We start from the raw sequence: 12577 nt of genomic DNA, 5'->3' as shown, positions 1-12577 counted from the left end.
ATACTTTTCTTAAACAAACCTTTGTTTTGCCCAGAACCCAGTTCTCTAGTTTGGCCTTCTCCAAAATAACCGCACATGTCTCTGGATTCATTGCTGGCTCTTCATTGGCTCTAAATGCTAATATAGAGTACCTGAAAAATCCCAATGGTTAGTAAAATGTTGGACATAACAACTGAGAAATTCTACAGCCAGGAGGAAATCTCTTTTTCACCGGCAACGTGCTAGTGCTGGTACAGGAACTGGTGGTTTCCTTGTCTTTGAAGTTTATTTGCCATACATTTTATCAACATTTGATTGCTGAATCAAAGCCAGTTTGTGATGGCATAATGGATTCTTACTTTGGATGTTAAAATAGGTTTTCAAAAAAACTAAGATCAAAGTTCATGATGGCGGTCCATGATTGTTTGTGGGCAGGTTGTTCACACTCTTAAAAATAAAGATTCCAAAAGGAGGTTTTCGCAGTGATGCCATAGAGGAACCATTTTGTGGAACAGTAAACAGTTCTTAAAAGAACCATTTTTTTCTTAGAGTGAAAAAGAACATTTTAATAATCTAAAAAAACTTTTATGCAATGGAAAGGTTCCATGGATGTTAAAGGTTCTTCATGGAACCATCAATGCCAATTAAAGAACCTTTACTTATAAGAACACAGCCTGGTTATGAGGTCCTTTGGCAGGGTATTGGCTCCAGCACCAACACAGACACCATTTAAGTGGAAAAGGGGTTTATGCAAAATTGATATGATCGTATCATCTGTCTGACCTCTCAATGAAGTTGTTGAAGAGAATGCGGTGAGAGTAACCCTGTCTGCGGATCTTGGCCGTCTCTAGAATTCCAGTGTAGCGTAGTTGGATCAGAACCTTCTCCCTGTCATACTTGTTGGCTTGACGATCATTATTGGGTTTTATGCAACGTACAAAGTGAGGCTGGCCTGCAACCATCTTTGATAACAGGTCCATTAGAGAATACTGCAAAGTATAGTGAAAGATTGTGGACATGAGTGGGACCATTTTATAGGTTGTTATCATTATTAGGTCTTCAAAAGTCTTACTCTGAAGTAAGAGGCAACAGTTTGAGTCTTCATGTTGGTGGTCTCTCTGGGGTGATGTGTGCTTTCCCCTGTGCTCTCCGCCTGTACAAACACAAAATATTCAGCATGCTGATCATGAAAATCTACAAAAGGGATAATGGGTCTCTTTATAAACATAAAAAGGGGTCTTTTTATAAACATAAATCTGTGTTTATAATAAATTTATGTATGTTGCCTCTTGGAGACAAGTCATACAACAAATCACCATTTGCACAGTGGCAACGGGCAAGGCAAGGATTGATTTGTCATGGTTGGGAGTTAATTTCCGAGAGGAAGACTGAAAAAGAAATGCATAAAGATTGTGATAAGACAGTCTGATTTGAATCCAGGAAAATATTTTAAACTGTTTGTTAAAAATAGTAAAAAGAATAATAATATACATTGACTACATGATTCATTTGCAAAGCAATCTAACAAGCATTCATTTAGGTGGAACTTAAGATGCCAATCATCAATACAACCAAATTTCCAAAATTTTCACCAGGCTATATTATCAAGGTGTTTTCGCTATTGAACACAAAGCAAAATCACACACTAACACAGGTGCTTTTATTTTACGTGGGCTAAAATGGATGGAATCTTTCATGTGAAATTTTCTAAAGACAGCATGCTGAAATATGCAAATGAATGGTAATGTATGCAGGTCTTCATCAAAGACATCATTTCAATATGTTTAAAACCCTCATTCATTTCAGAGTACAACCTGAATGAGAGCTCTAAGTAGCTCAAATGTTCTCTTAATAATTCTCTTAGGAATAATGAACAACTTAATGCTAAAAAATACAACTTGGAACACAAGTAGATGTTTTTAACAAACACACAACTGCACAAGAAACAATTCACAATTCTCCTTATTCCACAGGGACACTCAATTCTAATGAGAATTATATGAACTAATCTACAAATGCATTAGCTATTAGGGAGCTGGTAGGGAAATGTGACATGAGAAAATACTCTTTCATTCTCACAGACATGGGTCATTTTCAAGAAATGGTGTCTCCATAAATACTGTCGCAATTGAGACTTTTGGTGCATTATTTGATGGAGCTGACTGTTAGTATATAATACAAAAGAACTTTTCAAATTAAACTGAATTTTACTTGTTAAATGTTCGATTCTCAAAAAAGTTAATGTGCATGACTCTATTCACCACCATGGGTATTTTGCCATTTCTCCTTTTCATTTCTTTTTAAAAATCATGTTTTATTGGACCCCATGATGAGTTTCTCTTTAAATTCTTATCAGTATTTCATTGTTCACACTTACATTGGCCCCATCAAGTTCAGCATTTCAATATCTTTATTCTAAAACTTTACTTTTTTTTTTTTTTTGGAACAAATAATGATAATAATCACTGTAAATCATGTGATGTGGTGCAAATTTATGATATTTGCTAGTTAAGGCTATCAATTTAGTATATTTTAGCAATGCATTTTATTCAACCATTGAACATTTTAAATGTTACTGAGCTAGAATAAAACATTTTTTGAAAGATAAATGCTTTTTCAAATGAAACAATAAAAAAGCACCATTTCCTGAGAAAGACCCACATGTACACAAACAGACACCCCAAAACAGTGAGCACAGCGTCGGCTTTGCAAAAGGAGCATATCCTTTAAGAACACTTCTCTACTGTACAGCACAAACACTACAGGATCATTACCTCACCGACTGATACAGTACTGAACAACATAAGACCCTCCAACTTTAGACAGAGGACATTATAGAAAGGAGGAGTGGAAATTTCATTGATGGAAAAGTAGAAGAGATGGAGAGACAAAATAGAGTGGGAAAGAAAATTAGTAAAGTGAAAGCACCGGAGCTCCTTTCAGATAAAAACAGCACAACCATGATCATATTACATATGAATGTCCAAATTTACATATCAATACCTATTCAGGTTTCAGCAACTTACTGTTGCTCATTTCACTTCCATAAAACTAGCCAATCAAAACAGAAGTCATTTACATATGGAAGTCTTAAAGTCACAGTGGCAATAACAGAACAGAGAGGAAAAGAGGGCAAAACAAGGTACCTTGGCAAAGTTAATGGTGCGCTGTGATTGTTGCGTTCCCATACGAGCAGAGCCCGCCGCCTTGCCTTTAGTGTGAGCCAGGTTACCTGCACAAAGAGAAAGGTCACTGACTGTGATAACCGCACACATTAGAAATCTGCTGTTGATTCTTTATTAGATAAGTCACATGTTGTTCAAAGATAATCTACCATTTATTTCAAGGTCAACCATTTCAAGGGCCCGGAGATATACGGTCTTTAGAGGTCAGTGCTGTGACAGATAAATAAGCTTCACGATGGTCAAGTAGCTAACAAAAGACTTATGAATGAAGTCTAGTTTTAAAAATCCCAGCAGACTTCCTGGAAACAATCCCCAGTGAATCTCATTGGATGTAATCGACTGTGTCAGTCAGACGACCTTCATTCATCACGTTAGGCCACATGGGAGTGAGCACATTTTCTTTTCTAGAGAGAGATAGCTATATTGGCCTACATTCATTCAGACCAATGGATCAACATCCCTGCTTAATGTTTCAGACAGGATGGTGTTTGCACTGTCATTTCCAGTCTGTGTGATTGTGGTGTGACCTATAACGCAGTATATCTAATAGAACGTGACTATACTGACCATTTGGCTACTCATGCAAGCTATGCTAAATCAGGCTAGTATTGTTTTCTCTAGTGGATCACGTAAAGGAGCACCAGTTAGAAGAATATTTTGGTTTAAATACAATTTAAGGGCCTGATTTCACAGACTGCTTAGATTAAGCCAGGATTAGGCCTTAGTTAAAATTAGGACATTTAAGTAGCTTTTATAAACGTACATTAGAAAAATCTTGAGACAAAACAATGGCACTGACATAGCTGAAGACTTTGGTTAGTAATCTGGGACTAGGTTTAAGCCTTGTCTGTGAACCCGGGCAAAGATCTATTAACAGAATCTGTCATGTTGTTAGCGACCATGTCACTCGTCCGTCAGTCTAAAGGACAAATGTGCTTATTATGAAAGACTTTGGGGCATGTTGACTGGAGGGTTTACATTGTAAATATGTACACCTTGTTTTTTTTTGTTTTTTTTTATTAAAGCACTAACTTAAATTCTTTCCTACCATAAAAAAAAGTGTTGTCCAAGCTGTAAAATTTCACTACTTTTATTTGTGGATGAACTTAAGATTTTGTGGCATTTCCTCCACGCAAATGGTTCTTGATAGTTTATTGGAAATTCTATTTCTCCTGGATTCTGTGTTTTATGATTTAATATAAATTTATAATCAAAACTGGAGTCTAATGAAATTATTTAAACTATCTAATCTTTTAAAATGTTATCAAATGAAAATATAACAAACAAAAAAATGGCAACAAAACATTGCATTTTTGTCAAATAAGGTGCTACACAAAAACTGTAAACTGTATAAATAAATAATGCGCTAAAATGTATTGATTGTATATGATATTCCTTAAAATAATAATAATAATAATAATCTGTTTAATATATATTATAATTAATATAATATAATAAATACTACTACTTTTGAGAGATACATTTTAAAATAGATAATAGTAATATATATTTTTGTTTGAATGATTCAATCAATATCAATATCTTCGAGATAAAGTTTTATTTTGGTTGGTTGTAGTGAAAACCTTTGAGTTTCAGTATTTGTATTTTATTATGTATTGCTGATAGCTTTAATCAAATTTGCTGTGAAATACTAAAGACGTGAAGATGAAGTTGAAGATGGCGTTCATGTGGAGTGTCTCATATAACAGTAGATGCCAAAAACACCATAAACACATTTATGGTCATCATGTCATCATTCACACAGAGACACATGGAACATGTGAGCAACAATGCTTGAAGAGTTTATTATCATTATACCGGATTTTTTTTTTTTTTTGATAAATATCAATATAGATGTATCATCCAACCCTAATCTAGGATTTCATGTGAATAGAGCCTCAGCCCTTGTTTCTTGCTTTGCCAATAAAAAGCAATCACACTGCAGGACTCAAAAGTCATGGAAACTGGTGGATGTACTCAAAGCAACAAAATGTCCCCATTTCCTTTGTTCTCTGGCAGCACAATGGAAAACCGAGTCCTTGAACCAGGCAATTACGCAATGATAGGACTGACTGACACATTAATAGAGGTCACTGTTTAGAAAATCTATCTCACAGAGACAGGGCGAATTAAAAATACACACACAAACACACACACACACACACACACTGTTTTCATGTTTTATGGGGACTTTCCACAGACAATGATTTTATACTGTACAAACTGTATATTCTCTCCCCTTACACAAACCCCACCTCTAAACCTACCCACCACAGAAAACTTTCTGCATTTTTACATTTTCAAAAAACATCACTTAATATGATTTATAAGCTGTTTCCTCATGGGGACAAAAAAAATGTCCCCACAAGGACAATTTGTATATTGGTACACACACACACACACACACACACACACACACACACACACACACACACACACACACACACACACACACACACAACACACAACACACAACACACACACAACACACACACACACACACACACACACACACAACACACACACACACACACACACACACACACACACACACACACACACACACACACACACACACACACACACACACACACACACACACACACACACACACACACACACACACACACACACACACCTAAAGCTTTATAAGTGTATATCTGGATGAATGTGTGAGGATTTGTAGGCTCCCAAGCAACATAAAAGTATAATATCTGTATACAAAAGGACAGAAACTGAAGCATGATGAACCAAAGACTTTAAATGTTTCTACAGAGTAAAAAGTCAAAGCAAACCTGTTTTAGTGAGCGGGTGAGTAACCAGTTTACGGATCAGTTCATTTTCTGACGACCTCAGCAGAAGAACAATATCAGCAGGAAGAGCATCTCTGTTCTTAGCCAGGAAGCCGCTGGCATTATAGATCACCTAATCACATGAGAAACAAGATGTATTTACATCCAACAGGCTATTATCTTCACTTAAAGAGATGAAAATGAGAATCCTCTCATCATTCACACACCCACACATACATAAAAGAAGATATTTTAAGAAACGTACAAAAGACGTCAAAGGTTTTGTTTCCAAAATTCTTTAAAATGTTTCTTCTTTTATGTTACACAGAAGAAAGAAAGCATGAGTAAATGATGACAGAATTTTCATTTTTGGGTCAACTATACCTTCAATTATCCTCAATATCTGTTTCTGTTTTTAGTATGTCTAAAACAAGCTTAAATAAATATTGATAAAATATCAAATATTTCTACCTTGCCAGCGTAGTGATGGATTCCAAAGCCCAGATCAACTCTCTTTGGTCTCCAGAAGTTTTTAGATTTTAAGTTGTCCTCAAATTTCTCTGATTAAACAAAATATGTGTTCATTACAATTAATTCATTCACTCATCAATCCATTCACTAATTCATTTGTTCAATAGTCAGTTTATAGTTTATTTATTCGGTCCCACTTTATATTAAGTGGCTTTAAGTTCTATGTACTACAATTGTATTCATGTTGTATTGTAAAAGACATTGAGGTGTGATACGGGTAAGGTTAGGGACAGGTGTGGTGATATGGGTAGGTTTAAGGGTGGGTTAAGGTGTAAAGGAAGGGTCAACAGTGAAATTACAAATGTAATTACATAAATTAATTACAGCTGTAAATATACAGATATAAGTACAATGTAAAAACATGTACGTACACAATAAGTCCATTGTATCAAATTATTCATTTCAATGTTAGTACATAGTAGTTAAAGCCACTTAATATAAAGTGGGACCATTTATTCATTTAACTGTTTATTGATCCACTCATTCACGTCAGTTCATTCATTCACTCACTCGCTTGTTCATACATTTGCTCATTCACCGACCTGAACCATACACTCATTCATTAATTCATTGATCCATTCATGATCTCATGACATACGCGTGAATGAATTCATCCATCAGTTTCATTCAGTATAAAGGAAAGCTAGCTCATGGAAAACCAGTTAGGCGTCTAGTCTTGGGATACTGAATTATTAATCTGTCAGTTAAAGACTCCATTGAGAGAGTCCTCAGGAGAAAGAAGATGAGAACTTAGCATACAAGTAAATGTTTGATGACTGTCTCTCCCTTGTTCTTGTGGGTCTGACCATACGTCTGAGTGTGTGTGTGAGAGAGAGAGAGAGAAAGAGTGAGCAAGAGTGTAAGTGTCTCTCTGGTCATAACCCACCAGGTGAACACAGCTAAAGATTAAGGGCCCTATCATACACTCCAGGCGCCAGAATGGGAGATGAGACTCTGATTGGTTTATTGCATGTTACGCCCAAAACACACCCATTACTCATTAAGAGAATAGGGACAACCATTTTAGACCATGCGCCGAGCACGCCGACCATTTTTCCCGTCATTAAACTAGCAAAAGTGGATTCGGACATGTTCTAAGACAAGTGCACTTGTGCCGTGCGCTTTAGACCATGTGTTTAGAGTGTTGAAATAGGGCCCATGAGCTCTATGATGTTTTAGGGAGGGGAACTTGCCGACGAGGGTCTGGTCGGTTGCCTGAGGAAAGCGACTCTCCTCGTCCAGCAGAGATAACATTCCCATGGGCTTCTGAAGGAACAGGTCCAGCAGCGGCCGGTTGTCTTCATATTCGATCACTCGAGCATCCACGTCTTCGTTCAGATACTCGTCCTGCAGAGAAACCACAAGTTTTGATGAACTTTGTGAGGTTACTGGAATCAGATCTCTGAACCATCTGCACAGTGTCGTTTGAGAAATTTAGAAGGCGATACTAGAAGCTGTTTTGTTGAACTTTCTATCCATCAAAGAATCCTGAAAAAACGGTTATTTATCACGGTTTCCATAAAAATATGAAGCAGCAGAACTGTTTTCAACATTGATAATAATAATACGTTTCTTGAGCAGCAAATCAGCATATTAGAATGATTTCTGAAGGATCATGTGACACTGAAGACTGGAGTAATGATGCTGAAAATTCAGTTTCACCATCACAGAAAAAAATTGCATTTATATAATGAAACAGAAAACAGTTATTTTAAACTGTAATAATATTTTTACAATATTACAGGTTTGTGTTCATTTTTGATCAAAACAATTTTTGTTCTTCTTTCAAAAACATAAAAAAAACCTTACCAACCCAAACTTCTGAATGGTAGTGTAGCTGTAAAACTATCAGTTTTTATTTCTTTTGGATAGAAAAAAAAAAAAAAAAATGTAACCTCAAAGTCTCCACACAATTTTATATATTTCTTCATCCGGTCCAGACCAAAGCTGTGTTTTCTGTTTTCTTTAATTCCTCACCCCCAAAACAGCATTAAAAACAAATTTAAGTATGATGGGTCACTTTGCATGTCACTTATATGGTATCTTTCTGTCTAAGTGTGGGTTTTTGGCCAGAATAAGGTGCGAGTGGACAATAATTCATGCTGATAGTCAAAATTCTGGTCTTGTGTGACTAATTCTACACGAAATGTCAAAAGAAAACTCTTTATTATAAGACAATGCATTTATATTTTGAAATGTCTTGTTTGATTACCCTATGTCTCTGAATGTGATGTTTTCTGTGACCTTTACGCTCGATGCATGCTGTTGGTTTGGCCCTGAATTTCTCCTTGGGGAAAGAATTTCTGTTCATCTATCCTCAAATATTTGTAAACTCTCAACAACACTGTTGAACTCTGCTGGCTAACGCCTGTCACTACTCGATCCGTACCGGAAACACGATCTGTACTGCGCATGTGCGAACACGTCTCCTTCCTGTCTGAAGTATGTCGAAACCATTTACGGCAGTTGTTGTTCGACCCTACACGATCCGTATCATAAATAGTTCTTTACTAGTGATTATCTTGACAGAAATACAGTTTAAAAAATATGTATACAGTGCAATGCATAAGTGAATACACCCATGCTAAAGTTGACTAAAAAGAGGAATAAAAAATCATATTTTGGAAATTGAACTTAATGCCTTAATTAAAAAAATTAGGAAAAATCCAACCTTTAAGGACACCAATTTTCTTTGTGAATGAATAATGTATCGTAAATAAATAAATGTTCTTCCTTAAAATACATGGTGCATAAGTGAGTACACCCCTATGTTAAATTCCCATAGAGGCAGGCAGATTTTTATTTTTAAGTATTTTTTTTTATTTTTTTTATGATACTATGCATCCTGATAAAGTTCCCTTGGCCTTTGGAATTAAAATAGCCCCACATCATCACATAGCCTTCACCATACCTAGAGATTGGCATGGTTTTATTTCAGTTAGCCTAACAGCTAGTTTGATTTGCATTGAGAGATGATCTTATGGAAAGTACCCCATGCCAATCTCTAGGTATGGTGAAGGCTATGTGATGATGTGGGGCTATTCTAATTCCAAAGGCCAAGGGAACTTTATCAGGATGCATAGTATCCTAAAAAAAAAAAAAAAAAAAAACTTAAAAATAAAAATCTGCCTGCCTCTATGGGAATTTAACATAGGGGTGTACTCACTTATGCACCATGTATTTTAAGGAAGAACATTTATTTATTTACGATACATTATTCATTCACAAAGAAAATTGGTGTCCTTAAAGGTTGGATTTTTCCTAATTTTTTTAATTAAGGCATTAAGTTCAATTTCCAAAATATGATTTTTTATTCCTCTTTTTAGTCAACTTTAGCATGGGTGTATTCACTTATGCATTGCACTGTATATCAAGGTTAATATGTGGCATATATTAAATTGATTAAATTAAATAAATGGAAAAATTAAATAAAATTACACTAAATAGTTTACATTTGCTAGATCCCATATGGGAAATACAGATGTGCATTAAGTGTGTTTGTTTACATTTAATATTTCATTTTGTAAAGGTTTGTTCTACTTATTTCAGCATACTTTAACAAATGTCTGCACTTAAGAAAACACACAGGATAACATTATTTATTTATTCATAAATTAATTAATTCATCCATCCATCCATCCCTCCATCTATCCCTCCCTCCATCCGTCCATCCCTCCATCCATCTATCCCTCCATCTATCTATCCCTCCCTCCATCCATCTGGCATTCCAAAGAAAACACAAAATACATAATATGTAATTAAATGATCAGTTCTGTACGCTGAACATTAAATGATCAGTTCTCTTCTTTTCCTCTGACAGGACAACTAGCCGCATTTACTGCCTACTGTATGAAATGTAGAAGATGGCCGATGTAGAAGAGTCTGTCGTCTGTTTTAAAAGGAAAAAAGAAAACGTCTGAAAGAGTTGAAGTTCAAAGTAAATAGAAAAAGATCATATTACTATCTGATATCTGACAGATTAAACTACATTAAAGTATATTAATACCCAGATATGGGAGCTGAACAAGTACGGTTAATTTAAACAAATTTGTGAATTTAGCACGTGAGGTTGTACCAGTCAGTCAGTTCTCTTTTTTATTTTTATTATTATAAAATCTCCCGGTTCTTATACCGCCGCTTTCACAGACAAGGCTAGGCCCAGAGAGTAAAATGCATATTTGAGCTGTTTTAACTGAAAGCAACACTGTGACTGACATATCTTAAAATTTGTCAGTGCCATTTCTTTTTTTTTTTTTTTTTTTGTCAAGATACACACCAGTAATGTTTATTTTTCTAAGGCACGTTTATAAGAGCAACTCCCTGGTGAAAAAAATAAATATGCTAAGTATACTTGCAGCCAGACTAATTTAGTATACTTCAAGTGTGTTAATGATTAGTTAACTTGAAGTGTGCTATTTTGAGACAACTAATTTTGAACTAAGTATATTTTAGTTGTTAATTAAATTGTAGTAAAGCCTAACTTTAAGTGTATTTAGTGAACTTTAGTGTACTAAATTGGACCAACTTCAAGTATATTTATTATACTTTAAGTATATGCCTGTGTAAGGACTAATTACATGCTTGATTAGTGATATTAAAGTGTACCTAATTTGTAATTTGTGTTACAAGTACATTACATATTCATTATGAATGTCTTCGAAACATACAAGCAATATACCATAAGTGTATTTATATATATTTTTATCTAATATACTTTTAATATATTTAAAGATAGTAAAAGTTTTGTTAGTATATCTGCAGTGTACTATTGAAAAAAGGGAATATATTTCAAATACAATAAAGTAATTTTTTTCCCACAAGGGCTTATATGGCATAATTGAACTAAGGCCTAATCCTGGCATAGTCTAAGCCTTGTCTGTGAAACTGGGCCATTACCTTTGATGATAAACTTTGTAGACGCCCGTTTCACTTCCCGACGCTCAGCGTGATTGCCAGGAATTTCTCCTTTTAAGAGAACTTGAACTTGTACATAAAATGCAAAAGAATCCATGTAAATATCTATGCTGTCTACGTAACCGAGACGTTTTTTTCGCACATAAAGTACAGTACAGGACGGATCGAGTAGTGACAGTGACGTCATAGTAGTAAAAAAGTTGGCGATGACAGGAAGTGACAGCAAAACTTGCGGTCTTGCACATGCGCAGTACAGAACATGTTTCCGGTACGGATCGAGTACTGACAACTAGAGGTCGACCGATATGGTTTTTTTCAGGCCGATGCCGATGCCGATCTTTTGAAATCCGGGTCGGCCGATGGCCGATAAATGCTGCCGATTTATTTTGGCCGATATTTGGCCGATTATGTGCTTGTTTTTAACCTCTATTTGAAAGATAAAATGTAACACAAATAATTACTTAAGATAGACAAGATTTCTCAACAAAAACATTTATTGAACACTTTACCAATCTGCACTTGTACAAAAGACAAAAAGAACTTGAGATATGTTTGGTAATTGTACCTGAATGGATTGAAAATTAATTTGCTACATTTCAGATTAATATATTTGTTTTCCTTAACATTTGAATTAACAGTAACTTAAACACTTTGCAATTTGAATGATGTCCTGATAAACAAAATGACGGAGTATGTTTTTATGTTTCCACTGTTCGATCGCGCCCGCGCCTCACACACACACACACACACACACACACACGCACGCGCGCGCGTTTGCACACAAATATAAGTAAACACTTTGCGACTTTAAACACACGCGACTTTTCGATCTCGATCGCGCCTCTCTCTCTCTCACACACACACACACACACACACACACACAACGCATTGCAATCTTTACATCGCAGCCGGAGCTAAAGCGGAGTTACAGATTAGGTATCCCTAAAGAACCCGCGAATCTAACAGTAGTTCCACATTACTTTGCACGCGAGTTTTATTTATTTTTATAGCGTGTATTCTCCGTGGAAATTTATACACCGAACCGTGACGCCTGTTCCGTTTCGGTTCAATACGAAAACATGTACCGTTCCACCCCTAGTCTACAGTGAAATACAGTCACACATTACACTACTGTTTGGCCAGCATTTTAACCGTGTTTAATCCAGCTACTAGCTA

The 12577-nt window shown here is 35.6% G+C and overlaps 1 protein-coding gene across 1 annotated transcript in view; it reads right to left on the bottom strand.

Moving 5' to 3' along the window:
* The window catches only part of myo3a (myosin IIIA), a 94046-nt gene that overhangs the window by 13114 nt on the left and 68355 nt on the right, over positions 1-12577 (bottom strand). The window contains exons 21-29 of the mRNA XM_084398875.1: positions 7681-7834; positions 6428-6516; positions 5960-6089; positions 3126-3211; positions 2754-2795; positions 1296-1367; positions 1052-1132; positions 763-968; positions 20-131 (exon numbers count right to left, since the gene is read on the bottom strand). Coding sequence (XP_084255001.1) covers positions 20-131; positions 763-968; positions 1052-1132; positions 1296-1367; positions 2754-2795; positions 3126-3211; positions 5960-6089; positions 6428-6516; positions 7681-7834 — 972 coding nt within the window. The remainder of the gene's footprint in view (positions 1-19; positions 132-762; positions 969-1051; positions 1133-1295; positions 1368-2753; positions 2796-3125; positions 3212-5959; positions 6090-6427; positions 6517-7680; positions 7835-12577) is intronic.

This window comes from Rutilus rutilus, assembly GCF_951802725.1.
Source record: "Rutilus rutilus genome assembly, chromosome: 24".
Classification (NCBI taxonomy): domain Eukaryota; kingdom Metazoa; phylum Chordata; class Actinopteri; order Cypriniformes; family Leuciscidae; genus Rutilus; species Rutilus rutilus.
This window is presented reverse-complemented; position numbering and strand designations above follow the sequence as displayed.